General features: G+C 40.5%; 1 protein-coding gene across 1 annotated transcript in view; it reads left to right on the top strand.

Moving 5' to 3' along the window:
• KIAA0232 (KIAA0232 ortholog) overlaps positions 1 to 18,455 on the top strand; it is a 67,346-nt gene extending 48,891 nt beyond the window's left edge. Inside the window, exons 6-9 of the mRNA XM_071556844.1 lie at positions 190 to 3,490; positions 13,192 to 13,273; positions 14,766 to 14,863; positions 15,818 to 18,455. Coding sequence (XP_071412945.1) covers positions 190 to 3,490; positions 13,192 to 13,273; positions 14,766 to 14,863; positions 15,818 to 15,997 — 3,661 coding nt within the window. The 3' untranslated portion in view covers positions 15,998 to 18,455. The remainder of the gene's footprint in view (positions 1 to 189; positions 3,491 to 13,191; positions 13,274 to 14,765; positions 14,864 to 15,817) is intronic.
• Positions 18,456 to 18,769: the final 314 nt, after the last annotated feature.

Consider the following 18,769-nt stretch of genomic DNA (forward strand, 5'->3'; position numbering starts at 1 on the left):
AAGCTTATCTTAATTTCCCCTTTGATATCACTCAGATAGTGCAATGAGTGGTATGTGCATGTGTAAAGCAAACAAGATTTTTTGGCAATTAGATTGTTGGTGTTTTGGTTTGCATTTACTATTACTTTCTAATCTTAATTGCCTATCTGAAGGTCTACAATCCAAATGTCCCTTTTGTTTTGCTTTCAGGTACTATGAAGCGTTTCCTCCTCTTTCTGAAAAGCCAGTTTGCCTGCAGGAAATTATGACTGTATGGAATAAATCCAAAGTATGCTCTTACTCTAGCTCCTCATCTTCATCCACTGTTCCACCAACTAGCACGGATACATCTTCTCCAAAGGACTGCAATAGTGAAAGTGAAGTAACTAAAGACAGAAGTAGTAAAGCATCTGCCACTGTACAGGAAAGAGCCCAGCAGAAGAAAAGTAAAAACGAGAAAGAAAACAAATTTAGTAGCAACACTGTTGAAGAGAAGCCTGTTCTGTACAAGAAGCAAGTCCGCCATAAGTCCGAGGGAAAGATGCGTCCCCGCTCCTGGTCATCTGGGTCCAGTGAGGCTGGCTCAAGTTCTAGTGGTAATCAAGGTGAACACAAGGCATCAGTGAAATGTATTAAAGTGAGGCACAAAACAAGAGAGGTTCGGAACAAGAAAGGGCGCAATGGGCAAAGCAGGCTGTCAGTGAAGGCTGGGGAAAAGGCTGAGAGGAAAGTCCACAGCGGAAGCAGCAGCAGCAGCAGCAGCAGCGGGTCCATCAAACAACTGTGCAAAAGAGGTAAAAGGCCATTAAAAGAAATTGGAAGAAAAGAAGCTGGCGGTAGTGATGGAAAAGAGTTGTATTTAGACAGCAGAAATGAAAAGGAATATAAAGAAGAGCCCTTGTGGTATACTGAGCCCATCACAGAGTACTTGGTTCCTCTTAGCAGAAAAAGCAAGCTGGAGACTACGTACCGCAACAGGGAAGATATATGTGGTGTAACATCAGAGGCTGTGGAAGAGTTGTCTGAATCAGTGCATGGTCTTTGTATTAGCAACAATAATATTCATAAAACATACCTCGCAGCAGGTACTTTCATCGATGGTCACTTTGTAGAAATGCCTGCAGTTCTAAATGAGGATATTGACCTCGCTGGGACCTCAATATGTTCTCAACCAGAGGACGACAAATACTTAGATGATGTTCATCTGTCAGAACTAACACACTTCTATGAAGTAGATATTGATCAATCCATGTTGGATCCTGGTGCCTCAGATACGATGCAAGGGGAGAGTCGGATTTTAAATATGATTCGACAGAAGAGTAAAGAAAAAACTGATTTTGAGGCAGAATGTTGCATAGTGTTAGATGGAATGGAGTTGCAAGGGGAAAGTGCAATATGGACTGATTCGACCAGCTCTGTTGGTGCTGAAGGGTGGTTCTTGCAAGACCTTAGTAATTTAGCTCAATTTTGGGAGTGCTGTTCATCTTCTAGTTCTGGTGATGCAGATGGGGAAAGTTTTGGAGGAGATTCTCCGATCAGATTCTCCCCCATCCTAGACAGCACAATGCTTAATTCACACATGCTTGCTGGCAATCAAGAGCTCTTTTCAGATATTAATGAAGGGTCTGGTATAAACTCTTGTTTTTCAGTGTTTGAAGTGCAATGCAGTAACTCTGTTTTACCATTTTCTTTTGAAACACTCAACTTGGGAAATGAAAATGCAGATTCTAGTAGCACTGCTAATATTCTTGGGAAAACACAGTCTAGATTGCTAATATGGACCAAAAATAGTGCCTTTGATGAAAATGAACACTGTTCCAATCTTTCTACAAGAACCTGTAGTCCATGGTCACACTCAGAAGAAACACGGTCAGACAATGAGACTTTAAATATTCCATATGAAGAATCCACGCAATTTAATGCTGAAGATATGAATTATGTAGTTCCTAGAGTATCTTCGAATTATGTAGATGAAGAAATTCTAGATTTTTTGCCAGAAGAAACCTGCCAGCAACAAGCTAGAACTTTAGGAGAAATGCCCACTTTGATTTTCAAAAAGAAATCTAAGCTAGAATCTGTCTGTGGTATTCAGCTAGAACAAAAAGCAGAAAGTAAAGACTATGAAACTACACAAGGGTGTAGTGAAAGCAGTCCACATGGAGATGGCTACAGCTCAGGGGTTATTAAAGATATTTGGACAAATATGACAGACAGAAATTCTGCAGCAATGGTAGAAATAGAAGGAATAGAAGATGAATTGTTTTCAGCTGATGTAAATAATTATTGCTGCTGTTTGGATACAGAAGCAAAAGTTGAAACCCTCCAGGAACCCAATAAAGCAGTGCAGAGATCAGAGTATCACCTTTGGGAAGGTCAAAAGGAGAATGTAGAGAAGAGAGCCTTTGTCTCAAATGATTTATCAAAAGTAGATGGTGGGGACTATACCACGCCATCAAAACCGTGGGATGTTAACCAGGATAAAGAAAACTCATTTATTCTTGGTGGTGTGTATGGGGAGCTCAAAAGTTTTAACAGTGATGGAGAATGGGCAGTGGTGCCACCCAGTCACTCCAAGGGGAGCCTGCTACAGTGTGCAGCTTCCGACGTGGTGACAATCGCTGGCACAGATGTGTTCATGACTCCAGGCAATAGCTTTGCCCCTGGCCATAGGCAATTATGGAGGCCGTTTGTATCCTTTGAACAGAACGAGCAATCTAAGAGTGGAGATAATGGATTAAATAAGGGTTTTTCTTTTATCTTCCATGAAGACTTACTGGGAGCTTGCGGTAACTTTCAAGTCGAAGAACCAGGGCTTGAGTACTCCTTCTCTTCCTTTGACCTGAACAATCCATTTTCACAAGTTCTTCATGTAGAGTGTTCGTTTGAGCCAGAAGGAATTGCATCTTTCAGCCCTAGTTTTAAACCTAAGTCAATTCTGTGCTCTGATTCAGACAGTGAGGTTTTGCACCCCAGGATATGTGGTGTGGATCGAACGCAGTACAGGGCTATACGGATTTCTCCAAGGACTCACTTTCGCCCAATTTCTGCATCTGAACTTTCTCCAGGTGGTGGAAGCGAGTCAGAATTTGAGTCAGAAAAAGATGAGGGAGGTATTGCTGTCCCTCCTCAAGTAGATGTATTTGAGGATCCGCAAGCAGATCTCAAACCTCTGGAAGAAGATGCAGAAAAAGAAGGGCATTATTATGGAAAATCAGAGCTTGAATCTGGAAAATTCCTTCCCAGATTAAAAAAGTCTGGAATGGAGAAGAGCGCGCAAACATCATTGGATTCCCAAGAAGAGTCGGCCGGGATGTTGCCAGTAGGAAACCAAGATCCCTGTTTAGAATGCAGTATGAAGGAATCTCTAGATGGGAGAGCAGTGGAGAGCTCCAAAGTAAACTGCAGAATAGTGGAGCCACGGGAGGAGACTGGCAGGTTTTGCAGTTGTAAAGCAGGGTGTCATTTCCCCACGTATGAGGATAATCCTGTTTCTTCAGGAGAGCATGAGGAGGTATGTGGATATATAAAATTACAGAATTTGCAGCTGGCAGCTGATAACCAGCAGTTTCTCATGTGACAGTTCAATTTAAATGTTTGTGATTGTATAGACCTCTAGAAAATACAGTATTGTAGAAACACTGGAGGTTCCATCTGAACATAAGAATAAACTTTCTTATTGTGAGGGTGACTGAGTGCTGACACAGGCTGCCCAGGAGGGTTGTGGAGTCTCCATCCTTGGGAGATTTCAGAGACATCTGGACAAGGTCCTGGGCAGCCTGCTCTACATGGCCCAGGCTGAGCAGGGGGAGTTGGACATGAGGACCTCCAGAGTTCCCTTTAAACCTCAGTCATTCAGTGATTTTTGTGAAAAATCAGCCATCTTCAGGCATTTTGGTGTCATCTTGCATACCTTTAGAAATATATGCATGTGTACACTCATGTGACTTTAAAATCTGTTTACCTTAGGATTTTAGGTTATCTGATTTACATAGAAAATGTTAAAATGTGCATAAAGTTTGAGTAATGAAATATTACTGATTTTGATTCAAACATATTTTAACATTCTGAAGAGAAAGATCTGAAGCCAGTATTTTCAATATAATCATTTTCAAGTAGAAGGATTTGGAGTTGAATTGCTGATTGTAAACTTGAGCAAAAAAAAGACTTGTAGAAAGGCTTAATTGTCTGGAAATTAAAACATCCTCTTGTCAGCATAGACAAAAAGAAATAAAACATAAATATCCATCACTACGACAGTACTGTAAGGAAGCCTCAGTATGAGTTAAGCTCAGAGTTTTCTTTCAGGTAATCATAGCCATAAGTTAAGTAATAATCAAGAGCAAAAATCCTTTCCAGCCAAAAATATCCCAAGTCTTTCTTGCTGTGAGCTTCCTCTGCTCTTGAGAAGAAATACTTAACTATCAAAAATTTAGTTGTGTGGCCAGCCCAGAGATATTGTTTGGACAAGTGTAAGTTGCATCTTACATTTTCTTTTTCTTACATCTTACATTTTCTTTTCCTCTTCAGCCTCCTCTTTACACATTCAGCAGTTGTTGTATGTACAATAGGAGGGATTTTTTTCTCATTCTCAATTGAAGAGTTGCACCCAGCTTATATTGTACAATTGTGTACTCTTCAATTATAAGTTTGAAACACCAGCTCATATGGGAAAACTAACCTTCCTCTTGCTAAAACTAAAGTTCATCTTTTTGTTGAACAAAATCAGGCTTCCTTATTTTCCTTCTTCCTTATTTGTTTCTGCTCTCATCCTCCTTTAAGTTAATTGCTTCTTTTCCTAGTGTCAATAAGTTGATGTCAGCTGCTTGCACAGGAGAATCAAATCTGTGACTTTTCCAGACCTTTCCTAGGCATCTTGATTCCTGCTGCTCTGTTAATAGAGATGAAATGTCTTCAGAAATCTTTACTAAGTCTGAGGAGTTTCTGTGTTTGTGCCAGGCCTTGCAGAAAGAGTACCAAAAAAGTTAGACTGTAAGTCAAAACAGATTCTGGAATTGCCTTTTACCAGCAGTAAGTGAAAGCTGCCTTCCTCATGCAGCGGGGCAGAGTGTGTGAGCCAGTGGTGTAATACACTTACCTGTGACAGCAGGAGCCTGACGTTCCTTCCAGTCCATTCCAGGTGTCCTTTCTGGATGTGCAGTGCTCCGTGAGGATGTTTATTCTCATCTCCAACCACTCAGCCATTCAGGAAAGTACTAAGTGGCTGGAATAAGTTAGCAGGGGTTCGGTAGTTTATGGTAGCTCTGAATCTTTGGTAGTGAACAGTGCTCAGCAAGCTCTGGTATTTTATTTTTCTTGAAGGTCCTTAGTGCAAGAGGAATACTGCTTTCCTTGCACAGGTCTCATGAGTTTGTGGGTATTTCATGGCTACAAATTGATAAACCACTGAGAAGTACAAAGGGCCAACAACCCTCAGCAGTCTATACACCAGTTTTGTTTGCAATTAAACTCTTCCTGGGGGCCTTGAGGAGCCTGATTACACCCTAAGCTGAGACAGCCTGGGCTAACTTGCTTGCCTGTATCTGCCATGTCTCAAGAGGTGTGTGCACACTGGGCTTTTCTAACTGCCAGGACTTTGAGTCTGAAGATAATTGGCTTTTTGGATCAAGAACATTTATCTAAATTTGTTGTGCTCAAGTGTCTTTAAAAATATATGTGAGCTTTTTTCTTTTTAAGAGTGGTATTATTTATTTTCATGAGCATTAAACAAAATCACTACAAAATGCCTATAATTAGGACAGCCTAGGAGAAATGTCTTTTGTGGACATGCCACACATACATGCGTGGGAAAAAAAATCTTGACTAGAAGCTGTGTTGGTGACTGATTAGTATAGATCAATATTTGCAAAGATTTTTAAAAAATGAAACTTCTGTGTTTCTGTGCTTGACTCATGACAGAAGTTTAAGTTATTGTTTAACTCACTGTCATCTAACATGAAGTTTGAGTTATGATCTGAGATACCTGCAATATTTTTGCATAAGGAATAGATGTGAAGATACTGATACAGACCACAGTGTAATAGTAACACATTCTGGTTTGCATCACTTTAAACTTGGTGTGCAAACACACATCTCTGAATACCTCCTATTTATAAGACTGTAGGAGAATCTGGTTCAGTTTCCCCCCTCTTACCTGATATATGAGAGCAATTCTTTTAGAGCTATAGTGTATTTTGCAGCAGGAATTTGCTAGTAGCTCCTGCAGAAGTTCTTCAAACATAAATAATAATTCTATACCTTGCCTTAAGATTAAAAAACCCAAACCAACATAAAAAAAACCCCAAAACGAACAACCCTCACAACCCCCCCCAACTCACACCAGCCAAACAACTAAGTAAAACCCCACAAACACATGCCTCTTGCCCTGCGCAAAGTACAGTCCCTTTTCTTCCCAGTAAATCTCATGGCATTTGCTGTGGAATCATGGGTAGGTACACAATCTGTACCAGTTAATGGTCTCTGAATATATATCATGAATATACCCACAGACTTGTCAACAGATTTTACAGAGGCCCCGATGTAGTAGGTGTGCTCCAAGAATGCCCACACTAATGAGTCCTGGAGCTGGATAAAAGGACCTGTGCCTTTGGTTGGGATTGGTACCAAACTTCCGAGATCTCAACATGCCTAAGGCTATGGTTTGGGGGATGAGGGAATTTTCCTTGCAAAATCTGTATGTTTGTGGATCTCATGCTTAAACTGGCCATGAGAACTGGTGAGGGACTTTGCTGACTGAAGTACTGCAGTGTAAGTGTGTAACACCCTTTAGGAAGGGCTGTCAAGAGAGGAAGGAAGAGCAGTGTCTTGCAAACATTGGTTCTGAGGTCAGCAGTGTGGGAGATGAGCTGCCATAAACCCAGGGAGTGGTAAGAGGGAGGCAAAATTCAGAAAGGTCTGCTGCGTGCCTTAAAATCAGGGGAACCAAGTGGAAAAAGAGCACTTACAAAGCAAAGAAGTTCATTGTAAAAGAGAGAGTAATTTGGGGCTAAGACAGAATTGATCCAGATAGTTCTTGATACATGCTTATCATGGGAGATGATGAAAACACCTAGAAAGACTCTAACATTCTAATTAAGAAAACATTAATTTGCTGAGGTATTGAAGAGTGGTAGTAGTTTATCTTTAAAAAGATAGAGTTCACAATAACAATAAAAAAATCACGAGGGAAAAAACCCCAAGGTTTAAAGTAAGTCAATAAAATAAAGATATGGTACACTTGAAAGTCCCAGAAGCGAATTGAAATCAGAAAAATGACTGAAAGATATTTGAGAGACAGAACTAACAAGCTTGGAAAGCTGTGAAAAGGTACTGTCCAAAGTATTGATTAGTGCATTTATTGTCAAAGTAAAGGAGTAGCACAGATAAACTGCACTGTTTCAGCTAGTCATAGCAATATTCAGCTGGATATCACAGGGAGCAGCAACTAATATGAGAAAAGCCTAGTAGAATACTGGTCTGAGAACACACAGATAATACAAGATATATAAAAAGCAAATCTTGTTTTTTAAAGAGGAAAATGGAACTTGGGGTATTACCAATGAGTCTCTTAAGCTCTCTAAAGTAATATTTTAAGGTTTAAAGGGCCCAAATGCACGAGTAACTGAGAAAGTTTCCAAGTATTGGTTTAGCAAGAAGATTGCACTCTCAAACTAACAGTCAGTGGTTTACTGGAGGACAAGAAAGAAGATTATTTTTTTCTGGTATGGGGCACGTTTATGAAAATCCCTGGTAACAAACTGGGAAAGTCTGCAGTTACACTGGAAGGCAGGATTAGAATCAAACGGTTGTTGCATTGGAGCAGTGGTCTGAAACATAAAATGCAATCCTGCAGGGACAACTAAAATTTCTAAAGAAAATAATAATCCTGTTCACAAACCCAGTGCGAGGAGTGGCAGGCGAGGAAATGATGTGGAACAGAAAAGTATCTTCAGTTAGATCATCACTAAGTGTAAATCTGAAATGACACACTACAAAAGATGGCACCATTGGGATACATAAAAGGAATTCCTTTGTAAGAGGGGAAGGAATTGCTCTGCTGGAGTACTGGGTGCACCTCTGGTTCTGTGTGTCAAGAAAGATGTGTCGAGGAGAGCAAGACAAAGATCACTAGTTATGAAAACAGGGTGAAGGAACTGGGAGTATTTTATCCCAAGTATGAGACAGCAGCTTTGCAAAAGCCTCGTTAATAGTTAGAGGAGGGGAGGGAAAAGCTGTTGTTCTGCAGGCTCTGGTAAACGCAAAGGAAGGGGATGTGATGACCTTACATCACAGTAAGGGAAATTGAAGAATAAGAATTGTAACTGGACTATGAGCATTACTGTAACGCTCATTTATTTTTAGGGAAGCAGTGGAAATTCTGCCTTGAAGAGACTGAGTAGAGAAACAGTGTGTTGTAGTTGACTCCAGCTTTCTGCAGGAGCAGAGTCTGGATTATGTCATAGGGTCCCTTGTACATATGTTTTCAGTGATATTCAACAATTAGATTACTGCCAAATAGGTTTTAAGAATATAAAGCCCAGACTCAGCTCCTCTTGTGACTAGTTTCTTGAGCCAGGTGTATCTTCACTGGTGGCTTATGAACTAAAATCAGCATCTGACGTTTTGGAATGGGACTCAGTCGGTTCATTGCTGCTTCGACTTCTAAATTATTCAAGTGTTTCTTGTATTCTTCCTGATAGTAAAGGGTGGCAGAACAGATTCAAAGGAATCTGTATTCACAGATCAGTACGACTTTTCCTGTGCTTGGTTATGAAACTGTGAGTTGTAACACCTCTGATAACACTCACTCAGACTGTACTGAGGCTTTGGTGCTTGTTGTGTCCACATACTGCAAACCTTGTCACGGCCATGACCCTTGTCAGCACACAGCCTGAAGGAGTACCAGTACTCAGGGGTGGTGATTCCTAATTAGTATCTAAAGCCCAAATAACCTATCCTGAAAGGCATATCAATTTGGATCAAAAATAATAACTATTTACATGGGTAGAGGTAAAATTTAATTAAACTTTTTTGTAAAATACTGAAGTGCCCTTTTTTCAAGACCTCCAGGCAGATGGTCCTTTAGGTCCCAGCTTTGAGAAGATGCTTCACGTAAATTTTGCTTGAAAAATGAGCAGTGTAGCTTTTCTAACTAGCTGCTGTATGAACTTGCTGTGGACTTTTGTCTATAACTGTAGAGAAAACTTTTGATGGAATCAAGGAAACCAACAAAAATTATTGCTGCCTCATATAAAATTGTTAGTTAAGGAATAGTAAAAAACCCGTAATATTTCTCCCTATGCAGATTTTTGATTAAATAAGATTTAAGTTATTAAAGCACAACCTATACCACTCCTTGGTGGAGAAAAACCCCCCGTCATAAATGCTGTCTTAAGAAATTTATGAGGTTGCAAAATAAAACTTATTTTCTGCCAAGAAAAAAGAATAAAGTAAATTTCTAATAAATTAATTGTATGAGCAGTCAAGCTTCTTACTTGAGAATAAAACAAAACTGAGTGTTGCTTCCGGTCAGCCCCACTCCCCAGGCTTGGCCGTGTCCCCAGATCAATATAATGTGCTATCCTGCTACAGTCTTGCAGTGCCACTTCATCAGCAAATCAACCACACGTTGCTGTCCACAGCAGTCTCTCCAAGGAAGCAGCAATACAGTAGGAGTGTGTAGAACAGGAATCTTCCTTGGCTGCTTTATTTCAAATATGTGTGTGAATGTGGAAGTTCAGGGAAAATGCCATCAGCTGTAGGAATGTAGGAAATGGTGCAGGAAACATTTTTCACTTCTCTGTTTTCCATTTTATTCAGGTGTATCTTTAAAATAGTGATTTGCTTTTCCGTCATTATGTTGGAGATCAAATACACTATTTTAAGTGGTTTTTACCCAGTTAAGCACACAAAATCTCTCCCTCATCTTAGAGCATTAAAATTTCTGGTTTTAGTTGAAAAAAATGTAGTATTTGCTTTCGTTCCTTTATAAAATATTTGTACTGGTGTTTGCAAAGAATAATCATTCTTTTGTATACCAGAGGTTTCAGGTGAAGCTTTGGATTAAAGACCTAAGTGGACAGCCCTGCTGTTGTATGAAGTTCTTGGGAAGGTTCATTTGAGAAAACAGATACAGAATGATGTTGCAGGGAACAAACGTGCAGTAGATGCCAATGAAAGACATACAAGTGCTAATTAAAGTTTTGAAACTGTTTTTGTCTTTCAAAGTCTAAAACAATAGCAAACATAAAATTTTGTTTCTTTCTGCTGTTGGCTTAGCTCTCAGGGTGGGAAAGGTAACAGGGGCCCAGAATCAGAGTTTTAGTTTCTGCCTCTATCTGCACAATTCTGACTCAAATCTACCAAAACCTCCCAGACAGGGTGTTAAATCAGCCAGGACGCGGGGCAGGAGAATCTTGCGTTGCTGTAACACCACAGTAGTGTTTGGGCTTGTGAATGCTGAATTCCTGGAGTGATTTTCCCTTGCCTCAGCCAGAGGCTCCAGGAGAAGCCCCAGCTACCCTATGCTTTGCTGCAAAACTAGAAAGGAAACCCATCAGCCTTCTCTCTAACTTGCAGCAAGACTGGGAGTGGAACAGCATTGCAGTTGTTTTGCCTTACTGTGTCTGAGTTCTAATTAAGAATAAAATAAAATAAATACAAATAGTTTCAGAGAGGAGAGACTTCAACTTGCAACTTCTAATACCAGAACCATTGTGAGTAACAGGTATTTAGATGGGTAGCTGGGCAATTTAATAAAACTTTTCATAAAACATTGGAGGTGTATGTGTGTATGTGTGAGAGAAGGAGGAGACATAAATTGAAAGCACTGTTTCAAAAGGGAAGGATTGCCACCAAAGAAAGGTAGACTCATGGTGCTTTTCTGGAGTTGTTATTTTGTTTTTACTGATGGGAAGTATTTCTCCAGTTTACAAATTACCATGGTAACAGACTGCAGTTCTAGTAAACATTTAAACAACTGTAGGAAAAAATTGTTTCCTTCAGTAAACATATAAACTGGACACCAACTGATGCCCTCCCAGACAAAGCCTCCAGATGGCTTTAGTGTGGATAGTGGGTCTTCACACATCCATCCTTTTGCTTCACTCCCCTGACCTGAATGCTGGTTGAGAAATAACACCCATCACAGGGACAGTGTGAGGGCAGGAGGGCCAGGGCTGGGCTCAGACTGAAGTCCTACCAGGCTGTTTCTGCACTGGGGCCTGTCCCTGACCACTCCAGCGCTGGGGCTGTGACAGAAACACAGCAGTGCCACCTCACTCCCCAAGCCACCCTGCAGTGCCTTAGCCGGGAAGGGACTCCACTGCAGCGTGTGACACCCTGCAGTGCCTTAGCCGGGAAGGGACTCCACTGCAGCGTGTGACACCCTGCAGTGCCTTAGCCGGGAAGGGACTCCACTGCAGCGTGTGACACCCTGCAGTGCCTTAGCCGGGAAGGGACTCCACTGCAGCGTGTGACACCCTGCAGTGCCTTAGCCGGGAAGGGACTCCACTGCAGCGTGTGACACCCTGCAGTGCCTTAGCCGGGAAGGGACTCCACTGCAGCGTGTGACACCCTGCAGTGCCTTAGCCGGGAAGGGACTCCACTGCAGCGTGTGACACCCTGCAGTGCCTTAGCCGGGAAGGGACTCCACTGCAGCGTGTGACACCCTGCAGTGCCTTAGCCGGGAAGGGACTCCACTGCAGCGTGTGACACCCTGCAGTGCCTTAGCCGGGAAGGGACTCCACTGCAGCGTGTGACACCCTGCAGTGCCTTAGCCGGGAAGGGACTCCACTGCAGCGTGTGACACCCTGCCAGGCTCCAGCTGGCTCTGCCTGTGACCCGCTGTGCTCCTCAGCTTACTCTGCGCGCAGTGGGACAGCAGTGAGGGGAGAGCATTGTGCCTGTGGAGTTCAGATGCCTCTCCATAGTCAGCACACAGTGAGGCTTCCCTGATACTTGTAAATGCATGTAGTTCTTTATTAAATCCTGCTTCAAATACCCTTGAGCTTTCTTTTTTCTTTTTTTTTTATATTAAAAAAGACAACAACCTATGTTGCAACTTTCTAAGAACTCCCTTTTCTGGAATTGGGGGTTTGAATTTTTGGAGTGTAGTTCCAAAAGGACTGTTTCTCAGTCTTGTGAGAGGAAACCAGCATGGATAAATTCAGTACTCATTATAGCACAGTTTCATGAGAAAAAGTAAGTTGAATCTGGCACATGTTTATGAAGAGAGTACTCTTGAGTTGCTGCTTTGGTTTGAGAGAAACTTCTCTTTATTAATGAATAAATGTAAGTTTAAGTTCTGTGGGTCTGTAAGTCTATAATTTACAGTAGTATATGGAAGAACAAAAGGAGATTAATTTTCAATGCTTAAGTGTTCTCAGGTTTACAGAGGAGGAAGCTGGATAGAAAGTCAGTGTTGAAGCTCATTTGTTAATGTTTGTTGTAGGTAATTGCAATGTAGCTTTTTAAATCATTCTTTCTAATATCTATGGAGGATGTTACAAGCTGACATCATCTTTTGAAGGTTAATGGTGTAACCTCAGTGCAGCCAGAAAACTGGGCACTTGTCTGTTGTGACAAGTCCTTGGTAGTTTAGCCATGTCCATTAATGTCAAAAGGAAAGGGGTCTGGTAAACTTAAACTAGCATTAAAATATGGGGGAGGGAAGGAGTATTTAGTTATTCTTAGTGCATAGATTATTTTTAGCATAAAGGCAAATTATTGATCATCCTCATAACCACTTATTTTGTGTTACCTTGTTGGGTATGGTACTGCTAGTCCACTCTTTCAGACTTTAAACATGAAATTTTGCTGCTTTTTGCTCTCTTTCTTTTCTGTTTCGTTTTACACTGAGCTGTCCATCATGTTGACTAACATTTTGCTACCTTCCATCTCTTGGGTAGCTCTCTATAGATTATAAACCATAGGGCTGGAATTAATTTTTTTGTTCTGGATTTGTACAACTCTGTATGACAAATCTGAGCCCCAGCATGGAGTTCATATTGGCTGTAAGAGTTCAGAGTGGATGTTTCACTGGAGTTTGACAGTAATTTTCTATTAGTATTAGAAATCCAGCAGTGTGACCTGTAAGACCTAGCAAATTAGTTGTGATACCAGAGTTTCCTCCTTTACATGTAAGTATATTATTTATGGCATAATGAAGTGTGATTATTGTCTAAACACTTTCCTATATTGAATACTAATCTGCAGAGAATGAGTGGCAGCCAGGAAAAGCAATGCTGGTGGGAAAAGGCGCTCTATTCTCCCCTTTTTCCTGCATCACAGTGTGAAGGTAAGCACCTCTGCCTCTTAGAACTACCTTGCTGTTGCACCTGTGTTAGAACAAAATGCTCCCTGTTATGGATGGGAATTGCTCAGATGAGTTGGAACTACTATCTGTATTTAAGAAACCCACACCAGTGAGCTTCCACAATCACTTCTCTGATCTGAGAGAACTAGGATGCTTCAGCTACACTTGTAATAGATCTCTAGCATGATTCTAAATTGGTTTTCAAAGAAAGTGATGTCAAAATAGTCTTAGTATTTATGCAAATTTACTTAATTCCAGAGCCTGCAATTAAGTAAACAGAAAATGAACCTCTGACTGAGAAAATAATTTATTACATTTTTTAATGTTTCATCCTGAAAAATACTTGCTAGGTAGGTAATTTTATAAGAATGTGAAAACATGATGATTACCTTTTATGGATTTGCATAAATTACATGCCAGTTATTCAGTGAATGTGTGGAATCTCTCTCAGACTGGGAAGGAGGGGGTTTTGCCACTCGGCCACTCCTTTCACACTGGCAGTCTGGGAATTTTTCTGTCCTGCACAGAGAGCAAGTCCACTATGAGTAGGCATAGGCAAAGCTGCTCGAGAGCAGAAGCAGGTGTGCTTCCAGCGCTTCCAGCACTCCCAGGAATCTGTGGCATCTGACAGCTGACTCAGCCCGGGTTTGCAGTGGACAGGCAGGAATCCAGGCAGCTTTTTGTTGCCTGTACACCATTTCATCTTTTCTGGGAGAACATTTTGTATGCTGAAGTGATAGGCTCTCTGAGGCTTTCCGTAGGTAGAGTCTCAGGGCAGGAAAGTTTTGATCAGAGCCCTGGTTCCTAAATATGGATTAGCCCGCAGTGAATAGGAGCGGGAGCGGCTCGTGCTGGCACCTGGCGGTGGCCGCGGGAACTGCGGCCCGGGAGACAAGGGCAGGCACAGCCCGCCCGGGATGTGCCCCTCGAGACCCACTTACCCCCGGGTACTGATGCATGTGATCCATGTGTATCCATCTGTATGACAGGTGTTGGTATTATTTGCTCTGGTAAGTAGAAACCACAGCCATTCACATCAGTTGGCTTTTTCTGTGCGTCAGTGAGGATCAGGCTGTGGTTGCAGTCTGTGCTGTATGGGTGTAGAAACAGAAATGCTCTGGAATACTGTACACTATCAGAATTGAAAAACATACTGAAGCATTTATGATAAAAAAGTAATTCTTGCTCATTGTACTTTAGTATTTTAGGTGTTTTCATTGACTAAGTAGCTTCGTCTTTTATTATTTGGTTACCCAGGTAGGATTTGATGAAGCTTCCGTAAGGTATTGTGCTGATCTCTGTAAGGGTGTCAGACCATAAAATCCCCCACAGGCATAGAGTTTACATGGGCTAGAGTGAATTTCAAGAATACTTCTCTAGATGCTTTCATTCTGACTAGATGTAAATAACAATGTTCCTCAATTCTGTTTTTTCTTCCTTTTCCTCTGAAACACCCCCCCAAACACTATATAAGAGTGCTATACAAATACCAAGAGAGAGAATGGTGTAGGAGAACTTGCTGATGTAAAGGAAATATCCAATGATGATGAACATCTTTTAGATTTTAATATGGTAAGTTTGTCATTGGTTTGGGGGAGGAAGTTATTTTGCTTATTTTATAGGGGTGGGCTACTGCATCTTTCCTTTCATCACAGTTCTCAGTCTGACCTCAGATGAAATTCCTGCAAAAACCTTCAAAAGCTTCTCTTCCCTTACTTTGTTTTTTAATCTCCTCTGCATCTTGGGCATTCTTCTGAAAATTTCTCAAGGTGTTGTACTTCAGGGAGTACAACCCTTTGTATGAACAGTTGTACTTCTAGTAGATAAGCAAAGCCAGTTTCCTTTGGGAATGCTTGGCATTTGCTTGTCATGAGTGTTAAACATGAGTCTTCTTTTCCTCAACTCAGTAAGCATAGAGTGGGCTCATGTGTGCTATGAGGGCAGACAGGACCAGTATCTGAAGGCATGAAGATAATGTATGCTGAACTCTTGTTCTCATTACAAGCAAAAAACCCTGGGTTTTTTTTCTGTAGGGAAGTACACGTGTATTTACCTGATACACCTTTAAACTTCATAGTGATAATAGCACTTATATTTACACTGTGACATGCTTGCTATAACTTTACTGATTCAGTGGAAAATAGATTGAAAATATATTTGCTTGAAGTTTAGTCAGATCTGTGCTGTTTTCTTGCTATTTAATATCTACTACCAAGTTGGGAGATTATTTTTAAGTAATATTTCTAACATAAACTGTGATAAAGAGACATCCTATCTGAGTTCACTTTTGATTCTCTTGCTGTTGTGTGCAAATCCTAAAATTAAGGAATAGGAAAAAGCCCCCCCATTTTCCTGCTGTTCTGCAGTCCTTTCTGCATAGTGGACTAAGTGAGGAAAGAGAAGGACTTGCCCTGTAATCGTGGCATCTCTCTTGGACAACTGCAAAACCATTTAAGCTCCCAGTCCAGGGAAAAGCAAGCATGTTCTTTATTGTTCCACATCAACACTGTCAGTTTACATCCTTAGGTTTCTTCTGTTTATGAAGCAAGATGTGCAGATGATATAGATGCTGAGGCAAAACCCAATGGCTTCAGGAAGAAGATCTACTCCAGTGATAGCTCCAGCTCTGAAGACACAGCCTCAGAAGGTGGAAGTGAATGGGCTGATCCGTGTGAGGAGGAGCTTTTCTCTCGAACTCAACTGTAAAAACTGCAGAGTAGAAAAGATGATTGAAAAGTAACATGAGATGGAAAACTATCCTTCTTGAGGGTCTGTAGCTCTAAAACAACAACTTGAGTTTCCTCTTCAGTTAATGGATTCAGATGTGTATTTATCTTTCTCTTCTTGCTTATTTTATAGATGAGGACACAGCTGTCCTGTTGAAGATTATTTTTCCCCCCCAAAAATACTGTTAAATTCTTGGCTATTTGAACTAGACTAGATTGTGTTGTCAAATCAAGAATGGATGTGCATGTGCTTGTCTTAGTAGTACCACTGCTTTTTTGCATCTTAATTGCAGTTATTTTCATTCGTAACTGTAGCCCTACCACTATTGCTATCTTCTTAGCATCGCAGTGTCTACAACTACTTCTGCTATTCAGAGACTTCAGCTTTCTGCACATTAGGCTTTGTTCTCTAAGAACTGGGAGATAAATACTTAACACTGTAATCTATCAGTGCCTTTCTGAATGCAGGAGAAAAGCATGAATGACTTGTCCAGTCTTCATTCAGTATATCTCATAACTTTGAAGTAGGAACAACAGGGTTGTGCTTTAGAGACTTACAGAAACTGTGTTTTCTATCCTATGATTTCCCCCCTCCCGCAAACCAACACTGAGGATACCATGGTTTGTATTTTTGCTAACTGGAGAAGTCAAGGATTTTTTGTAGGTATGGAGGCAATGTGGGTTTTTTTCCTTTTTTTCTTTTTTTTGTCCTTTTTAGCAACTTGCCGATGTGGGGCAGAAGTTTAAAAAGTAACACCAAAAATAATAAACCACTGGGGTGATGTGTGGATTGTTGTGAATTTTGTTAACAAGTAATGAGAATGTTGTCTTGTTGCAGATGAAGGCATTCATGTAACCTGCAAAAGCGTCCTGTAACTGAACTTGAGCCTGAATGACTGAAACTCTAAAATGCTCAGAGTGTTCAATGTTCTAAATGCAAAGGGTCAGTGCTTCACTTGAAAGAAATCCTGTGGCTGCTGCAGTTAGCTGCTGTTGTGGCTGTAACTTAGTAAATCTCGTAGTTCATTTTGTGTTTCTGAGAGAATGTGTGGGGCAAGTTACGTGTGTGGTGGGTGGGGGTAGGGAAGGTGATGACTTACAACATACATGTGTGATTGCAGTAGTGATTGTTGCTTTATGTGAATTGCTTTTCAATTTTATTTTGTTAACTTAGAAAGTCAATACATTGTCAAGTTGCATCTGTACAAGACTATCAACTCCTTGTGCTTTTAACACATTATGCAAAATGTATAAGCCAGGAGGAGCAATATTTGCAAAACTAAACATTCTAAGTTTTTACCAACTCCTAGTTTAAAAAATGACAACAACTAACTAGTCTACACGATCGCAGCATGTCTATAACACCAGGAAGTGCAGAAAGTCCAATGCTGACTTGAAAAGCTTCACCATTAATTTTGACAGGCAATAAACCTCACAAGAAACGTAGCTGTTTGAAATGTGAGCTGAACTGCCTTTGAAATATGTTCTGCGCTAGAAATGCTTTCTGAGTAACTGGGTTTTGTTGCCTTTATTCAATTGACAGTGTAAGAATTTAAATACGTGGTTGGGAAACCGCGCCAGTCTGTGTGACACCTTTGGTGAGATCCTCACTGAAACTGGCTTGGTTGCCCTTACCCAGGGACTTTCTTTTGGTCCTCTTCTTAGACTATGTTTTAGGGTTTGTATTCATACAACAAATCTTTTGACACTTTACAGTTTCTTTTCTTAATTTATTTGCAGACTTTGAATAGATTTTTATATATTTTACTTTCTTCTGGAGCTTCCTTGAGAGGTTGTTTAGCACCTGCACTGAGAACTAGTTAACTGTAACATGAAAGTAAAAAAGAACTTTACACACAAATTCTTCAAATCACTACAGTGAAGAATGGAATAGAACTTCATTTGAGAACAGGAAGTGACCAAATGGACATATTTCAAACACAAACTTCAGCTCAGTTAATTCTGGCTAGAGCTGCTTCTTTGGTAAGAAAGGGCTCAAAAATAACAAAGGTGTTGCTCATAGTTACATTGTGGTGTGTAATGATTCCAGCACCTTTGGGGAAAATAAAATCGTATATTGAGCTTGGGCAATAACAAATTGTCTTTACTTGTTTTCATAGTTTAATGGCTAAAGCTCTAAGGCTTTCAGTGAGAGTTGAAGTGTGGTTTTTAGTTTTTCTATATGGATAGAAACACACACACACAACAACAACAACAAGAGCATTAAAGGTTGGCATACGCTGAACCGCACTGTGGGATGAAGCGCATTGCATATCCATCGCACTGAACTATCAGTTTTCCATTCCTGGGCTGAAATTTGTTTCTACTTTTTGCTTCAAGTGGTTGTATTGTTCTGATTTCACGTACACCAGAGTAACTGATTTTGTTTTCTTGTGGAGTTACTTAACACCGAATAAAAATATAAAAGGACAATTGGATGGTGTGTGCATGTGTTTGTTTTCTTTGGCTAATGTCTGTATCTTAAATACAACATGGCAGTTAAGCATTAAACATTCTGGAGAAACAGCATCAGGTACCTAGTCAGGAGTCCTTTCCATTGCTGTAATTTTTTAAACTATTTTTTATTCTTTTTCAGTACAAGGTAGGAAAATTAAAAACACTGCATCTGTTCTTAAAAAAAAAAAACAACTTGGTCCCCACTTTATTTCTGTATGACATCATCATAATCTCATTCCAAACATTACTTTATAAAGACAAATTCACAGTTAGAAAGTACAAAACATCTTTAAGA

Source organism: Pithys albifrons, chromosome 5 (assembly GCF_047495875.1).
Source record: "Pithys albifrons albifrons isolate INPA30051 chromosome 5, PitAlb_v1, whole genome shotgun sequence".
Classification (NCBI taxonomy): Eukaryota; Metazoa; Chordata; class Aves; order Passeriformes; family Thamnophilidae; genus Pithys; species Pithys albifrons.